This window comes from Mus musculus, chromosome 11 (genome assembly GCF_000001635.26).
Source record: "Mus musculus strain C57BL/6J chromosome 11, GRCm38.p6 C57BL/6J".
NCBI lineage: Eukaryota > Metazoa > Chordata > Mammalia > Rodentia > Muridae > Mus > Mus musculus.
Genome location: NC_000077.6, coordinates 70,213,210 through 70,230,413, shown reverse-complemented (window position 1 = coordinate 70,230,413; position 17,204 = coordinate 70,213,210). Strand labels below are relative to the sequence as shown.

The following is a 17,204-nucleotide window of genomic DNA, read 5'->3' as shown; positions in this document are numbered from 1 at the left end:
CCGAGCGTCTCTCGGTCCCCACCCGGGGTTTTCCCCACCTCCTCGAGGGGAAGCAGCTGCAGGAGCCGTCCGGTCTCAGGACAATGGAAGGAAACGAACTAGAAATCATATCCGCCCTCTCCTTACCCCGCCTGGTCAGAGCTCCACCTCCCCCTTTTCTGGACCTTGCCTGTCAATCACTCCTCCTTCTCCCACTATCTGAGATCCACTGGAGTCCACTAATGCCTCCCCAAACCCGATACCACTTGGACTGTCTATTTTCTTCCTGAGTCCAATACATTAGAAAGAGGAGTTTTAGGATATTTCCTTTCTCCCTCAACTGGCTGTTGGCACACGCCTCCAAAACCCAACACTCCAATACTCGCTGTCCCAGCTCCTTCGACGACATAAGCCTCCCATATTACCACCCTCCGCACCACTAACCTCCCCAATTCTAATATCCTCATCCTCGGGTGCTTATTTAATGAACCAAAGCCATCCACGATACGACCACCCCGAGATTCTGAGATACAGTTTGAAACGGAGACCCCGCCCCGGGCTCACCATCTGGAGAGCCTCAGAGGAAGGAAGGATACAGACTCACGGGTTCACCCCACCTCCACCCCCGCCCCCGCCATCCCGGCTGAATAAAGGAGCAGAGACCGAAAGAGGAGAGAGACCCCGCCCCCCTCGAGAAGAGAAGCCGCAGCCCCTGCGGGACAGGGGTAAGAACCAAACCCTGAGGGTATCAGATTTCTGAGTCTCCAAAGAGGGCTTGGGGTTAGTTGATAGTAATAAGACCTGAACCCCAGGAACTGTGCTAAGAAGAGATGGAAAGTATTGGGTCTAGCGATAGGAGTCGCGTAGATGGGTGTGGGCTGCAGATCATATTTGGTCCCCCAGGTAAAGTCTGGTACCTGTGACCCAGGCGCCCGGGGAGCAGAGGAAAGGAAGGTAGTGGATGAGGTAACTAGAGTCGAACCAACGCACGGCGCGCGGGAGTGCGGGATTCCTCACGCTCGCCCTCCAAGCGGTGGAACGAGAGTTTCTAACTTGCTCCAAGATCTCCGCGATCCAGCAAAGGGAAGGAAGGAAGCAACCGTTTAGGGCAGAATGAACGAGAGGAATTAAGTGGTGATGCTGAGTCCGCTATCTGATGGCGTTGGTTGGCTCTAGGGGTATCCCAGGTAGAAAACATCAGAGAAGAAAGGAATCTGTTTTAGTAATGCCTAGATCCTCTAACTTTTTCGGTGGCTGTCGCAGGCTTAGGTCGCTATGGGTTCCACAGCGGCCCCAGAGGGAGCTCTGGGCTACGTCCGAGAGTTCACCCGCCACTCCTCCGACGTGCTTAGCAATCTGAATGAGCTGCGCCTGCGCGGGATCCTCACTGACGTCACGCTGCTGGTTGGCGGGCAACCCCTAAGAGCGCACAAGGCAGTTCTTATCGCTTGCAGGTTCGAGGGGGTAGGGCACCTGGGGACTAACTGGGGAAAAAACAGAGTAACATGGCTGTTGAGAGGTAATCCAAAGCATGAGGGAAGCTGGGAATAATGGTCCACACCGGCAATCCCAGAACTGGAGAGTAAGAAGGGGGGAGGAAGGAAGAAGGGAGGGGGAAGCTTGGGAGAGCATCCAAAAATTGAGGCAGCAGTGCTAGTGGGGAGGCAAGACTCTCCTTTGGTCTCCCGGCTCCTAACATGACCAACCCATCTGCCCTCTCTCCAGTGGCTTCTTCTATTCAATTTTCCGGGGCCGAGCGGGACTCGGGGTGGATGTACTCTCTCTGCCGGGGGGGCCAGAAGCCAGAGGCTTTGCTCCTCTTCTGGACTTCATGTATACTTCAAGGCTTCGCCTCTCTCCAGCCACTGCCCCAGCTGTCCTCGCAGCTGCCACCTATTTGCAGATGGAACACGTAGTCCAGGCGTGTCACCGTTTCATCCAAGCCAGGTAAAGGAACCATGGATTTGTATTCTCCCTAGCAGAACTAGTGCCGGGAATAAGGGCAAAGGCAACGACTAGGAGACGGTGTTAATGATCATCCTACTTTTTCTAGCTATGAACCTCTAGGCATCTCCTTGCGACCTGTGGAGGTAGAACCCCCAAGACCCCCAACAGTCGCTCCACCAGGCAGTCCCAGGCGCTCAGAAGGACACCCAGACCCACCTACTGAGTCTCGAAGCTGCAGTCAAGGTTCCCCAAGTCCAGCCAGCCCAGACCCCAAGGCCTGCAACTGGAAAAAATACAAATTTATTGTGCTAAATTCTCAGACCTCACAAGCAGGAAGCCTGGTTGGGGAGAGTTCAGGTCAACCTTGTCCCCAGGCCAGGCTCCCTAGTGGAGATGAAGCCTGTAGCAGCAGCAGCAGCAGTGAAGAAGGAACCACGCCTGGTCTCCAAAGCAGGTATAGAATCTATAACTCCCAAGAGTTTTAGAGTCTGGTCCACTCTAGGAGGCAGAGCCATTGAGTAGGCCATTGTGGCACCCTCTGAACCAGGTTTCAGGGATACTAACCCAGCTTAGGGAGTTGGCCAAAGGCCAAAGGTGGGACTTAATGATCAATATTGGCTCACTTCCAGAAGACAGGCCTTGAAGTCTGTATATTCCAGAAAAGGGGCAGGGCGGGGGGAGCCAGTGCCCCACCCCCAATCCCTAACCTTTTCTATGGCTCTTAACTTCTGCCTAGACTATCTCTAGCTACTACCACTGCACGATTCAAGTGTGGAGCTCTAGCAAATAACTCCTACCTCTTCACACCCCGGGCTCAAGAGACTTCTCTGCCAGCTTCTAAGCAGGCTAATCCACCGCCAGGTAAGAGGCTTTCTCTTCTGGCTTCTCTCCTGTAGCTGATCCAGGTCGATTTGGACCAAAAAGACCTCAGAATAGACCTATTGAATAGTCCCAAACTTGACTGCATTGGACCCCCTCTGGGTAACGTTCACCCCAGCAGTCAGAATGTCTGAGGGTGAGGACCAATCATAAATATTTTTAAGCTCTCTATGTACTTCCAAAAAGCAGCACAGTTTGGGAATTTCTGGCCCACCCAATCCAAGACTGAACGATCTGCCCAGAGTTTGGCAGGGCCTCTCTGGCAAGCCAGAAGGAGGCAAGAAAGGAAAGAAACAGAAAGCTCCACCCACTCCACACACTGTCAGCACCATTGAAATTAGCAGCATGCTACTAAATCAGTCGTATCTTACTGACTGACTGGCCACGAACAAGCCAAGTGACCGCCAGTAGCCTCCACAATAATTTAGGGGTTAAAAGGGCCAGCAGACCCTACTAGTGTACTGTTGTAGATTTATGGGTACCTGGGGGGAGTCCTCAGTAAATAACTAAGATTGTCATTGTTCCCTACCCTTAGGAAGTGAGTTTTTCAGCTGCCAGAACTGTGAGGCTGTGGCTGGGTGCTCATCGGGGCTGGAGCTCTTAGCTCCAGGGGACGAGGACAAGCCCTATAAATGCCAGCTGTGCCGATCTGCCTTCCGTTATAAGGGCAACTTGGCTAGTCACCGCACGGTGCACACAGGTAGGAGGGGGTCTTGGTCTTCCTGACCACCGCTCCCGTAGGGCGATCTGACTGTCTTCCAACTTGCAGGGGAAAAGCCCTACCGCTGCTCCATCTGCGGAGCACGTTTTAACCGACCTGCTAACCTAAAAACACACAGCCGCATCCATTCCGGAGAGAAACCGTACAAGTGTGAGACCTGCGGCTCGCGTTTTGTTCAGGTAAGGAGAAGGCTGGAAGGCAAATGGGAGGAGCGAAGAGGGTTCCGCCCCTCCCCAAGGTGATCTCAAGGCTCTGCCCTTTAGGTGGCACACCTACGCGCACACGTGCTCATCCACACCGGAGAGAAGCCCTATCCGTGTCCCACCTGCGGAACCCGCTTCCGCCATCTACAGACCCTCAAAAGCCACGTTCGCATCCACACCGGGGAGAAGCCATACCACGTGGGTACCCTATACAGCCTAATAATGGAATTATCCCTCGTATACGCAGGGACGAGTCTTGCCAGAAGTGCTAGGAATAAGCGACAGCCTAAAGAGCCCTAGTGAATCAGAGGCTTGCACCCGGGAGAAGGGGTGGAGGTAATTATGTGCCTGGACTAGGTGCTGTTGTCCCAAGGACCTAACAGTTGTTGATGCTTTTGTTAAGAAAGGCAAGGCCTATCTCCTGGGCGCCCCCAGAGGACATAGAAAGGCTGATTGTCAGCGGAGAGCTAGACAGTTCCCGAGTCCTAAATGAAAGGTGGTTATGGAAAGGTTGGGACCTGACAGACCTGTCCTCCCACAGTGTGACCCCTGCGGCCTGCATTTTCGGCACAAGAGTCAACTGCGGCTGCATCTGCGTCAGAAACACGGGGCAGCTACCAACACTAAAGTGCGCTACCACATCCTCGGGGGACCATAGCTGAGTTCCCCCCCACCCCCAGCCAAACTTCGCTCCCTAGGGGCAGTGAAAGCTGTAGGCTCAGGCTTGATTTCCCTGATGGTCCTGATATGGGGGTGTGCCGGGTTACCCTGGTATTAGAAACTGCTGACACCTTAATTTTGTACTGGGGAAGAGCGGGAGGTGGCAGATCCTGGCTAGATCTGCCTCTGTTTTGCTGGTCAAAACCTCTTCCTCATAATCCAGATTGGGTAGCTAGGGGCTTGGGGGGTTGGGGGGGACTTGCTCTCTTTAAGGGAACTTCCCCCTCCATTTCAAATGGTTTATCTGTAAATATAATTTATTGAGGCCTGTAGTTGGTACCAGGGCCTTTATTCTGTTTGCATTTCCGACTTTCTTCTTCCACAAGTGTGATCAAAAAAGACTGGAAACACAGAAGGGGAGGGCACCACTCTGCTGGCAGAGATACCTAGTGCTTGGCTCTCTCCTTTGGCTTGAGTGTCTTACATTGTTTTGTTTTGTTTTTTCCCCCCCCTTTTCCTTTCTAACTTTTCTTTCTGGAATTGTCCTGTCTTTCCCTCCCTTTGTTTGCTTGTTGGTTTCTCTCCAGTTCTAGAACTGGATCCTTTAGTTTTCCTGGGCTTAGCCCTGAGAATATCGAAGGTTGGGTAATTTTGGTATTTTGGATGATGAAAGCCCTGTAGCAGGCCAGACATGGAAAGAAACCTTTCAGCTTTTTGAGGGTGATGGGAACCTTTTGTAATGAACCCAAAATGTAGATAATAAACTCCCCCTGAAGGCTGGGAAGGTGGGAGCCAGAGCCCGCATCTTCCTAAATGGAGGTGAGTTGTCTCCACCAAGGAGGCCCAGCATCAACGGTTTGCCTGGGTTCGAATGCACTAAGTTCATCCATCAGACCAAGCTTGCCTAAGGGTTTGTATTAAACCCATAATCCTCTCACCGGGCCTGACTTAGTATCTCCTGAAGATCCTTACTAGAGACTACAGGACCGTTTCTTATCTGTCTGGGTTCTGAGAATGCTATGACCTAGAGAGAATTAATGGCATTCCTTGACTCGGAGTCTGAGTCCTTTACTGCATGAACAGCTGGGTTTGAATGTCCCTTGGCCCTCCTTCTTTGAATGTGTTTTTTGTTTGTTTGTTTGTTTTGTGTTTGGACAGCTTCTGGCAAGTGTCCAGATTCCAAAACGTTCATCTTTCATGGGTGCTTGGTAGCTTTCTTAACTTAGAAAATCTGGGTCTGAGACTCAGACTACCCAACATTCCATTCCTGTCTGGGACCAGTGAATGTACTAGGACTTTACACCGGAAGAAAAGAGGGCTGCCTTCAATGCTGCATTTGTTGTCATTGGGGATTGTTGCTGGGATTATATACTTAAAAGCCTTTGATGGATTGGCCAAAGGCCCCTTCCACTTGAACAAGTTACCAGAGAGTGTTACAAGGTTGGTGAGGGCTGCATTTTCTGGTGTGGAACATGGTAGATAAAGATGTTAGGGATGGAGTTTCATGGTTAGACGGAGTGTCTGGAATGTTAGTATTTGGGAGCCTCGATGTACAGTCCTGCTCCTGCTGCCCTGGGACCTATTTGATTATAGTACTTGGGTAAACGGTAAAACGACTTAAATTTATAGGACAGAGACTCCTGAATGAAGGTGGTCCCTGTGGCCAGCAGCTGGGGACAGGTGAGAAAGCCATTCATTCTTCCTGTTCCCATCTAACTGCCCTATCACCTGAATGCAGACTTGAACTGTGTGTGGGCTGGGGGCGCCGACAGAGGAGACATGAGAAGGTGGTTTGATTTCTGTTTAGCAGACTGGCTGGGCACGTGGGAAGCGCCAGGGTGAGATGTTAGATGCTGCAAGATCAGATTCTTGGAATAAAGAAGCCCTTCTTTGTGCCATCTGTTGTGTCCTAGGATTGTGTTTGCGTGTGTGTTGGGGGCAGGGAACCTGGGGACCTGGAAAGAGGTTCTGGAAACTAATAACTTGGATTCTGTGTTCATCACGTTGTTGTTCCATCCCACCGGTCTTCTATGGTCCTTGCTCTCCTTCCCTGCCCCAGCCTTCCGGTTCATTGTGTAGGAACCAGTGACTTCATGAAGTTTCTCCGGAACCACCTGCATCCTGCCGGTCTGAAGTCACTTCCTGACTGAGGTGGGGAGGCTTCGAGGAGAAAGTAGGGAAAAACCTGGAAAGTGCATCTATGCTAGCTCAGGTTCTAAATGCTGGTGAGCAACCCAACCCCACCTCCTCACACACAACCATCACCAAAGACGATGGCTAGGACTCGGGTCCCATCAAAACACCAGAGGCTGGCTAGAGCAGCCACAAGGGGAAGGCTGAGTCTTATTGCCTATGTGCCTGCTGCACCTCCCCTTGGTAGCATCTTGGTGTCTATCTAACGTCCAGTACGTGTGTCTTTTCCCATGACTTGTGTGGCCAGGGTGCACAGGTGTGTTCCAGCCCAAGGCCAAAAGTCACCAATGGACTTTCCTCAGATGTCATAAAGACAAAGTTGATCTCCGAAGTACTCTCACCAGCGATAGGACATGGTTGAGTTTTTTTCTTCAGTCTAATGCTCTTATTTTACATTTCTTCATTTTATACAAGTCCATAACCTAGGTTATTTAAAAAAAAAAAAAAGGAAAATACAGAAACTAAGCAGAAGTTTCTGTCACCTTCCAATACAGTCTAACCCCTATCAAAAATAATATCAGCTATAATTACTTATCCTATGTTAAATGCACAAACTTACTAATTTAATCCCTGGCAGCTCTAAAAAGTAGGGAGTGTTCTCTTCAGTTCACAGATGACACCAATTGAGAAGTTAAGGATCTTGACCATGTAAAAAGTAGTAAAATAAATATTGGGACTGTGATCTGATTTTAAAGATGTAAAGACTGGGCTCTGTTGAGATTCAACTATTTTCTATACCACTGCCATATCCCTATTATGAGTCTGCTTATAACAAAACTGTAGACCCAAAGAATTTCGGCATTTTATTTTCCATATATGCAACTGAGAAATGTACCATGGTTTGGTTTGGTTCTGCTTGTGCAAGGGATTGAACTCAGGGACTTCCAGGAGAGCCCAAGCCCCCTTGGGTTTAGGGAGGGGAGCTTACTTTTTTTTTTTTTCGAGACAGGGTTTCTCTGTGTAGCCCTGGCTGTCCTGGAACTCACTTTGTAGACCAGGCTGGTCTTGAACTCAGAAATCCACCTGCCTCTGCCTCCCGAGTGCTGGGATTAAAGGTGTGTGCCACCATGACCAGCGGGAGCTTTTCATTGTATATATCTAATTACCTAATTTATTGCTGTGCATGCATGTGTGGCGTGTGTACGTGTGGAGGTGAGAGGACAACTCTATGAAGTCACTCTCCACTCTCCAGGGAGTTTCAGGGATTGAACTCGAGGCATCAGCTCTGCTTCGCCTGCTCTGCCATCGCTCTAGCCCCTCTTTGGGCTTCTGAGGCAGTCTTGTATGTAGCTCAGGCTGGTTTCAAACTCGACTCTGCCTCCTAAGCACCAGAGTAACAGGAACATGCCAACACAGCCAAGTTCCTTAAGATCGGATCTCACTAAATTGCCCAGATTAGCCTTTACCTCAGTCTGAAGTCCCAGCATGCCTTAAGCTTGCTACCCTCTTAGCCCGGTCTCAATAGCTGGGGTTGCAGACAGGCCTTATGTGTAGTGTTTTGCCTACATGTATTTAAGTGACCCAGATGGGTACATGCCTGTGGAGGCCAGAAGAAGGTGTCAGATCCCCTGGAACAGTGCGGGAGCTGACAAGACCTGAACCTTGTTCCTCTGAAAGAACAACAGCAAGTGCTCTTAACTGCTGAGCCATCCCTCCAGCCCCTACAGTGTGATTTCTTAAAAGCATAACTTCTTATACCATCCCCCTCTCGTTTGCCTCTTTCCCCATTGTTCTGCATATGAATTCCCAGCCCAAGGTTTCAAAGGTCAGAGTCCTGGGGAGCCTGAGGTACCATAAAAGAAAAGCCCAAGTCTTTGCTCTCAGGAGGTGAGGGGGCAGTGCCTCTAGAGCTCTGGTTAGATAAGAGGCTGACTGCTCCAGAGACCAGGGTCATAGCTTGCCTCTCTCAAGGTGTTCAGCATAAGATAAAAAACAAAACAACTGGTTAGGAAGTGGCCAGTACTAGAAGGCTAAGAGAAAGCTTCCAGCACTGCTGAGGAAAAAGTAGGTGGTAATGGGGGACTCTGGTGGTGTGACAGCCGCCCTTCCTCTTCTCAGTTATTTTTGGTCTCAGTGACCTGCTAGTTTCCTGCTAGTGGGGTCGGAAACGGCAGGAAAATAATTCTCATTACAGAAACGAATGCCAGGACTCCGGGTCGTCACCGGTCCTCGTTCCCCGCCTCCCCGCTTTATAACAGCAATACTGGGAATTGAACCAGGACCAGTTCAATGGGTCCTGTAACCCCCCTTTTAATTATGTAAAAAACAAAAACACAAAGAAAAACAAAATTGAGACGGAGTCTAGCTAAATTGCCCACGTTGACCATGAGCTTGCCTCTGCCTCCCGAGCAGCTAGGATCACAGTCTGCGCGTTCCTGTCTTCCCTCTTCCTCCGCCGCCCTCGGCTCAGCCGTCTAGAATTTTCAGGGCTTTTCTAGTCGTCCCAGGTGCTCTGTCAGTTTGACTCTTACCTCATAACCTGTCCCTTCATACCCACGCTGCATGGCAATTTTTGGATCCCTCACTAAGCAAGTGAGTTTCTGCCTGGCCAGGACCAGTTTATCCACAACCAGCCCTTTGATGCAAGTCTGGAAATGTGATTGCAGAACCGCAGAACCCTCAGGGTTAGGTCCCTTGTCACGTGGGACCTATCTTCCTCATGCCCCTCCCTACGCATGCGCCCCTCTCTCACTGCAGGTCCTGAACAATGCTGTAAACCCCGCCCAGCCCCTCCAGATCCACCCCCTGCTCTGGAGACCTGCATCCTAATTGGCGAACCAAGTGTTGGATGTTGGCCCACTTAGGCAGGTGTTAAATCCTCAAAGATAACATAATCCACAACCAGACTACCTCTCGTTAGGGTTGTGGCCCGAACCTGGTTTTATTTTCTGACCACTAAAGAAATCATCTGGCTGGAGTCTGGATCTCAGCTGCGGTCTAACCCGGCCCTGTGTCGGTGGCAGGTCCCGGTTTATAGGGCCTCCTTCCTCTTGGGGAAAGGCGCAGGCGCCACATGCTTTATCAGTAACTTCCTAGCTACCAGCCCCAGCTTAGCGCTGAGCGTCCTGCAGGGTAGGTGGGAGGGCCAAAGTGAGCGATTTAAAGCCCAGATCAGGCAGGGGCTCTTAGGAGTTGCCCCTTTGTTCCTTTCGGAATGGTGCGCAGGGCTGAGCCCCCCGACGGGGGCTGGGGATGGATGGTGGTGCTCTCAGCGTTCTTCCAGTCGGCGCTCGTGTTTGGGGTACTCCGTTCCTTCGGTGTCTTCTTCGTGGAATTTGTGGCGGCGTTTGAGGAGCAGGCAGCCAGAGTCTCCTGGATCGCTTCCATAGGGATCGCGGTGCAGCAGTTTGGGAGTGAGTGCGGCGTCCGGGTGCGGTGGCCTGCCACCCTCGGAGAAAAGAGGGAATTTGGGGACCAGAAAGGGGAAAGGGTCGGGAGGATGCTGAGGGAGGGTGGCGGAGACCACCTCGCAGAACCCATTCCAATTCCCTAGGCCCAATAGGCAGTGCCCTGAGCACGAAGCTGGGGCCCAGGCCTGTGGTGATGACTGGGGGCATCTTGGCTGCGCTGGGGATGCTGCTTGCTTCATTTGCTACCTCCTTGACCCACCTATACCTGAGTATTGGGCTGCTGTCAGGTGAGACCCTGGGCAAGGGCAGAAGTCTAAGGCCTGTATCTCAAGCTTCTGGGTTTTTCACCTTCTTCCACCTCTTTCCAAAAAGGCTCAGGGAGAACCTATGCCCTGAAGGGAATTCTTAAACTGAATGACTAAGTCAGAGATAATCCAGAAAACACAAGCCCAAACCCATCGGACTGGAGGGTAGAAGGGAGGTTGTTATTAAGATTGCGCTAGGTAGAGACCGAAATAGATATCATTGCTTACTTAAAAAATTAATAGTGACGCTTTCGATGCTTACATACCCGGGCAATGGAAGATTAATGTAGCCAAAAACAGTAGAGATGGGGCTCTTATTCCAAAGTTCTGTGTTAGGTACTTTAGGAACACTATCTTTTGTCTTCCCAGATCCCATAGAGCAGCGGTTCTCAACACGTAGGTAGCGATCCCGTTGGGAGAGTTGCTCAATTCTTTCATGGGGGGGGGGGGTGGTCACATAGCAGATGCTCTGACTTCAGATATTTTCATTACGATTCGTAACAGTAGAAAAAATACAGTTAGGAAGTAGTAATGAAAATAATCTTCTGGTTTGGGGGAGGAGGGTCACCACAACATGTATTGAAGAGTCAAAACATTAGGAAGGTCAGGACCCACTGTTATAAGGTGTGTTAACCCCATTTTGCAGATGAGGTGGTTGAGCCTGGGAGAGTAAGCAGAACACACAAAGTCACACAGCTAGAAAGTGTTAAAACCCAGCACTGTGAACACCCAGGTCTGTGGGCGTGCAAAGCAGGGGCTAGTCTGCTCCAAGGTTGTGCTGGGATTACTGGGTGTTCTGAGCACCTCCAAAGCCCACAGCCTCCCGCCTTGTTCTCCTTTTGACAGGCTCTGGCTGGGCCCTGACCTTCACTCCGACCATGGCCTGCCTTTCCCGTTACTTCTCTCAGCGTCGATCTCTGGCCATGGGGCTGGCCCTGACTGGAGTGGGCATCTCCTCTTTTGCATTTGCCCCCCTCTTCCAGTGGCTGATCAACAACTATGCCTGGAGAGGGGCCCTCTTGCTAGTGTCTGCCCTCTCACTACACCTGATGGCCTGTGGTGCTCTCCTCCGCCCACTCTCCCTGACTGAAGACGCTGCTGTGGGTGGCCCTGGGGCCCAGATCACCTCTCTCCTCCGCCATGGTCCCTTCCTCCGATACACTGCTGCCCTCACCCTGATCAACACTGGCTTCTTCATTCCATACGTCCACCTGGTGGCCCATCTGCAGGACCTGGGCTGGGACCCACTGCCTGCGGCCTTCCTACTTTCAGTGGCTGCTGTTTCTGACCTCGTGGGGCGCGTGGCATCTGGTTGGCTGGGAGATGCAGTCCCAGGGCCTGTGGCCAGGCTTCTGATGCTCTGGACCACCCTGACTGGGGTGTCACTAGCCCTGTTTCCTGTTGCTCAGGCTTCCTCAACCCTGGTAGTCCTGGCTGTGGCCTATGGTTTCACATCAGGAGCCCTGACCCCAGTGGCCTTCTCCGTGCTTCCTGAACTGGTGGGGACTGGAAGGATTTACTGTGGTATGGGACTGGTGCAGATGATCGAGAGTATCGGCGGGCTGCTGGGGGCTCCTCTATCAGGTAAGAGAAGTGGGGTTGCCAGCTGGGCCGGGGATGTCATGTTGTCTAGTTGGGGGAAGGAACTAGTTCCACAATGGTATGTGTTAATGGTGCCCTCTAGTATGTAAACAGTGTACCGCCTGCATAGCCAATCATAACAGTCCTAAAGTGAGTTCACAGGAGGACAGAACTTGGGTCTAAGAAGGTCTGAGTGGGAAGACAACAGTGAAACTTCAGGCTTGGTTTTCAGAAGACCTGGCTTGGCCTAACTTGTCAGTGTCTTATCTTTTCCTTTGGCCCAGTGGGCCCCTACCCAAATGTCTGAAACGTCTGGTTAAAGTTCGCTGTGCTCAAGATGCCAGAACCTTCTGATCTTTAACATCTTCCCCTTAACTATTAACTGAAGGCTTAAAAGGTCCACTGTTGCCAGAACAAACACACAGATATGCTTGACTTCCTATGGCTCACCAACACCTACAGACTGCTTTGGGAGTCCTTTCTTCAGGAAGGGCGGCAGCTGAAATGACCTTTGGAGGCTGTTTAAGAAACCCTAGTCTCGTATTCATCCAGTCTCACCTTGGGAGTTCCATCTCTTGCAGGACAGTGGGTTTTCCTTTGCCCACAGATGGGTCTAGGCCATCAGCCCCAGTGTGCAGATCACCCATGTATGTTTCTCTTTCTCTTGGACCCAGGCTACCTCCGGGATGTGACAGGCAACTACACGGCTTCTTTTGTGGTGGCCGGGGCCTTCCTACTCGCAGGAAGTGGAGTTCTTCTCACCCTGCCCCATTTCTTCTCCTGCATCTCAGTTTCTACCTCCAGACCCCAGGACCTTGTGATAGAGGCATCAGATACCAAAATTCCCCTGCCCAAAGAGGAGGGGCTGGGAGAGAACTAAACTCCACCGAGAGCAGTGTCATGGAAACAGCTTGGTGGTGCCAGGTCTTTGGCCTCACCACGGCATCTACAGAAGTACAGTGCCTTAGGATTCTTGCTAGGATTCTCCTCCAGAGCAGGCCCAGGGTTCCTGCAGTTTATGTGCCAACTGTTCATGTTCTGTTGAGGACTCACCTATCGCCTTTGCTCTCCCGAGCTTCTCTGAAGGCTCCAGGAGATCCCACTCCACTGAGTTCTGAATCAAATCTGAAAGTCAAAGGGCAAGAATCTCCTCATGTTTTTATATGTGCTAGCTGGTGTCCCTTGTATATCAAACAAGTAAGAGAACTGGACAATAATTGTAACCTCAAAAAAGAGCTGGGAACCAGGTGCTTGGGGCAGCTAATAGGGCCATGGCTGAGCCAAGGAGTGGAGATGTCCATGAACTCTGGTGACCCAGAGTTCCTCCCTCCTGTCCACTCATCCCCCTCTTCTCCACTATTCCTGTGACACAGGGAAATTTTTCAGAGACAGGCCTATGTATGGAAGAAGGTGGCTTGAGAGCAGAGACTGGAACTGATAAAGCTAATGTGTGACCTAAGAGACTGAGCCTCACCATGTAGCCCAAGCTACTCTTGAACTTGAGAACTGGCCTCCTCCCAAGTACTAGGATCACAGGTGCACACAGCCTTACCCAGATGGATCTTTGTTCCTCCTAGGCTAACAAGGGCAGATCAAAACGCAAGGAAAAAAAGTAAGGGTTGGGAGCTAGAAAGAAGAGCTCAGCTGTTAAGAGCACTTCCTGCTCTTCCAGTATGCCAGAGCGTCAGACTAAGTGGTTCACAACCACCTAGAATCCAGAGGATCCGATATCCTCTTCTGGTATCCGTGGGCACCCCCCCAACCTCCCCCACCTCCCACGTAACAAATAAAAATCGGTTTAAAGGTAGGTCTGATGGTCAAGCTCAGCATCTTGCTCCTCTCCCAGCTGACCTGCTTACTCCTGGTGCCTACACCTGGTTCACAGCTGCTTGTAAGTCCAGCTCCGAGAGGGTTGTCCTCCACAAACACACATGAGTTAAAGTAATTTTTAGAGGTTAAGAAAGTATGAGGTTTAGTTATGCCCCTAACAAACTGGAACTGACTAGCTGACAATTTCTCCAAGATCCTCTTAAAAGGCAAGGATTTGGACAAATAAAAACTGGGCAGACATCATCCCTCACCGCCCCGGGGCTGCTGGGACCCTGTTGCTTTCAACTAGTTTTATTGAAATAAGTAGAGATGCTTTGAGGTCCTGGTTTGGCTAATGGAACTCTCAAGAGGGTAAGATAAAAATTCTTTATTAGGGAAGGAGGTCAACCAAGAAAATGATCAACAAGTGGTATCCCGGATGGAGCCAGTACCCCCTGCGGAAAGCAGGGAGACTTGTGGAACTGGGAGCAGCTCCCCTCTCTCTGGTGGAGGGGTTGCTGGAGGTGAGGCTGGACGGCAGGAGGGGAGGGCTCTGGGCAGCCCCATGTAGATGAAACTGCCAGAGAGGATGAAAGAGCTGCACACCAGGAAAGAGGCACTGAAGTCTCCTGTCTTATCCCTTAGGAAGCCTGAGAAGAGGGGAAAGGAATTTAGAAGCTTGGCATCTCAGGGGCAGAAGAGAGTCGTGAGCGAATCCGCGAGCTCAGCCCTTACCTGACAGAGGAGGGCCCAGGAGTCCCCCGAGGCTCATCAGCATCATCACCAGCCCTGTGGCCTGCACCACACCTCCAATGCCCACCAGCCCCGGGAGCACACCGAAAACCAGTGGGGCATAACTCCCAGCGCTCAGCCCATAGGCCCCAGCAGCGGCCAGCAGAGGAGCCCCCCAACCCTCCTCTGTCCCCACAGTGGGCACTAGTCCCATTGCTAGTACCCCTAACCCAGTCAGAGACCCAAACACCACCAGAAGCCTCGGAAGGGGCACCCAGCCCTGGTCTGCCAGCCATCCGCTGGCCAATCGGGCACAGGCATCTCCCACTGCAGCGACAGCCACCACTAACGCTGCCCCATAACCACCCATGCCTTGATCTAAAGCATGCGGACCCAAATGAACGTAGGGGACGAAGTATCCGCCCCCGATCAAGGCGGTGCCCAAAGCAAAGACTGAAAAGGCCCGGCGCTTGAACAGACCTAGGCCAAGGGCAGCTAGGGGGGTGCGAGGTGGGGCCAGCGGGTCACCAGAGAGAGCTAAAGGTCTTAGCAAGGCGCCACAGGGTGTGAGGTGAAGGGTGACAGCGCCAAGGAGGAGCAAGGCACCCCGCCAGCCGAAAGTATCAAGGAGGAACTGCAAGGCAGGTGCCAGGAGCAGCGAGGATGCCCCATTACCGGTGAGCGCCAACCCTACCGCCAAGACCCGACGGCGGGAGAAGTACCGAGAGAGGGTACCCAGGGCTGGGGCAAACACCAGGGCCCAGCCAGAGCCTGCAAATGGATAGGACAGGATGAGGGTACAGGCATGGCTTTGCAAACATTCTTTAGCCCCTCTTCTCCTCTGCACGCTCACGCGGACACACACACACACACCGCCTTGTACAGTCCCCTATCCTATAAGAAGTTCCTGTCCCCATTATCACCCCTTAAACATACAGCCACCCCACTCTTCTTACCAGCGAGGAGGCCCAGGCCGAGGTAGAGGTGCAGGAGGCTTCGGGCGAAAGCCGAGAAGACCAAGCCAAGCGAGGTTAGGACTCCCCCAACCATCACCACGGGGCGTGCCCCCCAGCGAGTGCTCAGGGCGCTGCCCACTGGGCCTAGAAGGGGGCGGAGTCAACGAAGACATGCCCCGGGACCCCCAAACTATCCGAAACATTTCTCATTGGCTGTTTTGCCTGGCCTGGTAACTCCTCCCATTGACCTCAAGACCCACTCTTCTAGAATTTGGTTCCACCAGTAACTCTCAGGTTGTCTGGTAATCAAGTCTGCTGTCTCCCATCACTACATCCACGGCCTCTCCACCCGGTGCCCGCCTCCCACCTCGGGGGGCCCCCCTCACTGGCTGCCTGCTGCACGGCCAAGGCCAGGGCGCTGACCCACGCAGTGTCCTGGGCGCTTCGTTCAAAGTGCTCCGCGAGGTCGGGGAGGGCAAGGCCCAGGGAGCGTAAGAGCCCGTAGGAGAGCCCGTTCACGGCGAATGCTGCGGCCGCCACCACCCAGCCCCAGCCCCCGTCCGGGGGTCCGGCCGGCTTGGGGGTCATCGCCGTCTGCTGGGGTGGGGAAACACCTGTGAATGAAGTCTCCACGCCTGGGCCTCCGCTAGGGAGCTGACGTCCCTGAGATCCAGCCTCGGGCTGCTCGCCCAGGGAGGGCACGTCGCCCGGAGCATGGGCGCGGGAACCAGGCCTAGGGATAGAAGTCCTAGGTGCGCGTGAGGTCCTGGGATGGAGGGGCAGCAGGATCCCCCAGGCCAGGGGCTCATCCTTCCCAAACCCTCTTTCTCTTACCCGACCTCTCCCGGCGTTGGGGGTAGGGAAAGGGCGAAGGTGGGTTCGGCCGGATTTTCTCCGCGCTTTCCGCAGAAAGGGTTCTGCGGAGCAGCTAGCCAGCACAGAGATGGAGCCCAACTTGGACCGCTCTCTCCAGTAAACAGAGATCACCACAGGGGCCCAAGCCACCTGGGACACGGGGTGGGGGTGGGGGTGAATACCGAGGGCGGGGGAAAGAGAGACAGCCAATCCACCCAGGCCTGGCTAAGGCCTGACGCCGAGTCCCACGAGGATTGAATTATCCACACACGAGCCCCAGCCCTGGTTGGGGAACCGCGAGGAGTGAGCGTACCTGGTGGCCGCGCCCCGCCTCTCCCCGCGCCTCTCACGCCGCGGGGCTCACACCCACGCACCTGCTGCGCACGCAAGAAGAGCCCGGTTGCACTCTTCGCCCGGCCAACTGCCCACGCATGAAAATAGCAGTGGTCTCCAAAACCTAAATGAGTTCTTGGATTCTCGGATTTGTTGTTGAGGATCCTGTAAAGCTCCAACATCAAATCACTCAAATCACTGGCCTCCAATGGACAACACCAGCATGCCCTCACTAGAAAGGAAGGCGAGTTCTCGGTACCAAGACCTGTGATGTTCCAGGCAGTCTTTACATACTTGGCCATTTCATCCTTACAATATCCCTATGAAGATGGCACTATCCCCATTTTACAAATGTAATAGCTGACCCCTAACCCACCCCAAAGCGTTCAGCTAAAAAAAAAAAAAAAATTGAACTTAGGTTTATACTATCGTGGGAGGATACAGGGAGAACAGACCTAGGAGTGACACAGAGATTGGGGACAGTTGAGGGAAAGAGCTTGGAGAGACAGATTGATGTGAACTGTAGTGGAAAGGACAGAATTCATGCAGAGCCACAGTGTGAGGGTGGCTGGGAATAGCTGAAAGGCTTGGGCAAGATTTTTTTTTTTTTAAGGAAGAATTCAGAGAAATAAACCCAGGTGTTTTTCTTGAAGATTTTAACGAGCAACCTTCTTTAGCAGTCACTATTGCTTTACTTCCGC

At 52.4% G+C, this 17,204-nt stretch overlaps 3 protein-coding genes across 7 annotated transcripts; 2 read left to right on the top strand and 1 right to left on the bottom strand.

Annotated features, from left to right (window-relative positions):
- The first annotated feature begins 615 nt into the window (after nt 1–615).
- On the top strand, nt 616–6,287 carry Bcl6b (B cell CLL/lymphoma 6, member B). 2 transcript variants are annotated; one of them, NM_007528.3, is made up of 9 exons: nt 616–704; nt 1,243–1,433; nt 1,705–1,926; nt 2,033–2,380; nt 2,663–2,787; nt 3,341–3,505; nt 3,575–3,705; nt 3,790–3,927; nt 4,271–6,287. In NM_007528.3, the coding sequence occupies exons 2-9, from the start codon at nt 1,255–1,257 to the stop codon at nt 4,385–4,387; spliced, it is 1,425 nt and encodes a 474-aa protein (NP_031554.1). In that variant the 5' UTR covers nt 616–704; nt 1,243–1,254; the 3' UTR covers nt 4,388–6,287. The 2 variants fall into 2 exon arrangements, with proteins under 2 accessions (NP_031554.1, XP_030101354.1); XM_030245494.1 differs by lacking the exon at nt 616–704 and having other exon boundaries at nt 1,344–1,433; nt 1,842–1,926.
- Nucleotides 6,288–7,673: 1,386 nt separating this feature from the next.
- On the top strand, nt 7,674–13,625 carry Slc16a13 (solute carrier family 16 (monocarboxylic acid transporters), member 13). 2 transcript variants are annotated; one of them, NM_172371.3, is made up of 4 exons: nt 9,420–9,935; nt 10,076–10,219; nt 11,084–11,821; nt 12,493–13,622. In NM_172371.3, exons 1-4 carry the CDS (start codon nt 9,737–9,739, stop codon nt 12,696–12,698), a joined length of 1,287 nt encoding a protein of 428 aa, NP_758959.1. In that variant the 5' UTR covers nt 9,420–9,736; the 3' UTR covers nt 12,699–13,622. The 2 variants fall into 2 exon arrangements, with proteins under 2 accessions (XP_006534176.1, NP_758959.1); XM_006534113.4 differs by lacking the exon at nt 10,076–10,219 and having other exon boundaries at nt 7,674–9,935; nt 12,493–13,625.
- A 374-nt stretch (nt 13,626–13,999) lies between these two features.
- Nucleotides 14,000–16,719, bottom strand: Slc16a11 (solute carrier family 16 (monocarboxylic acid transporters), member 11). 3 transcript variants are annotated; one of them, NM_153081.3, is made up of 5 exons: nt 16,150–16,504; nt 15,702–15,912; nt 15,316–15,459; nt 14,363–15,130; nt 14,000–14,277 (listed from the first exon to the last, which is right to left on the bottom strand). In NM_153081.3, the coding sequence occupies exons 2-5, from the start codon at nt 15,901–15,903 to the stop codon at nt 14,048–14,050; spliced, it is 1,344 nt and encodes a 447-aa protein (NP_694721.2). In that variant the 5' UTR covers nt 15,904–15,912; nt 16,150–16,504; the 3' UTR covers nt 14,000–14,047. The 3 variants fall into 3 exon arrangements, with proteins under 3 accessions (NP_694721.2, XP_030101688.1, XP_006532979.1); XM_030245828.1 differs by having other exon boundaries at nt 14,001–14,277; nt 16,484–16,719; XM_006532916.3 differs by having other exon boundaries at nt 14,001–14,277; nt 15,702–16,048; nt 16,150–16,477.
- Between the last annotated feature and the right edge of the window lie 485 nt (nt 16,720–17,204).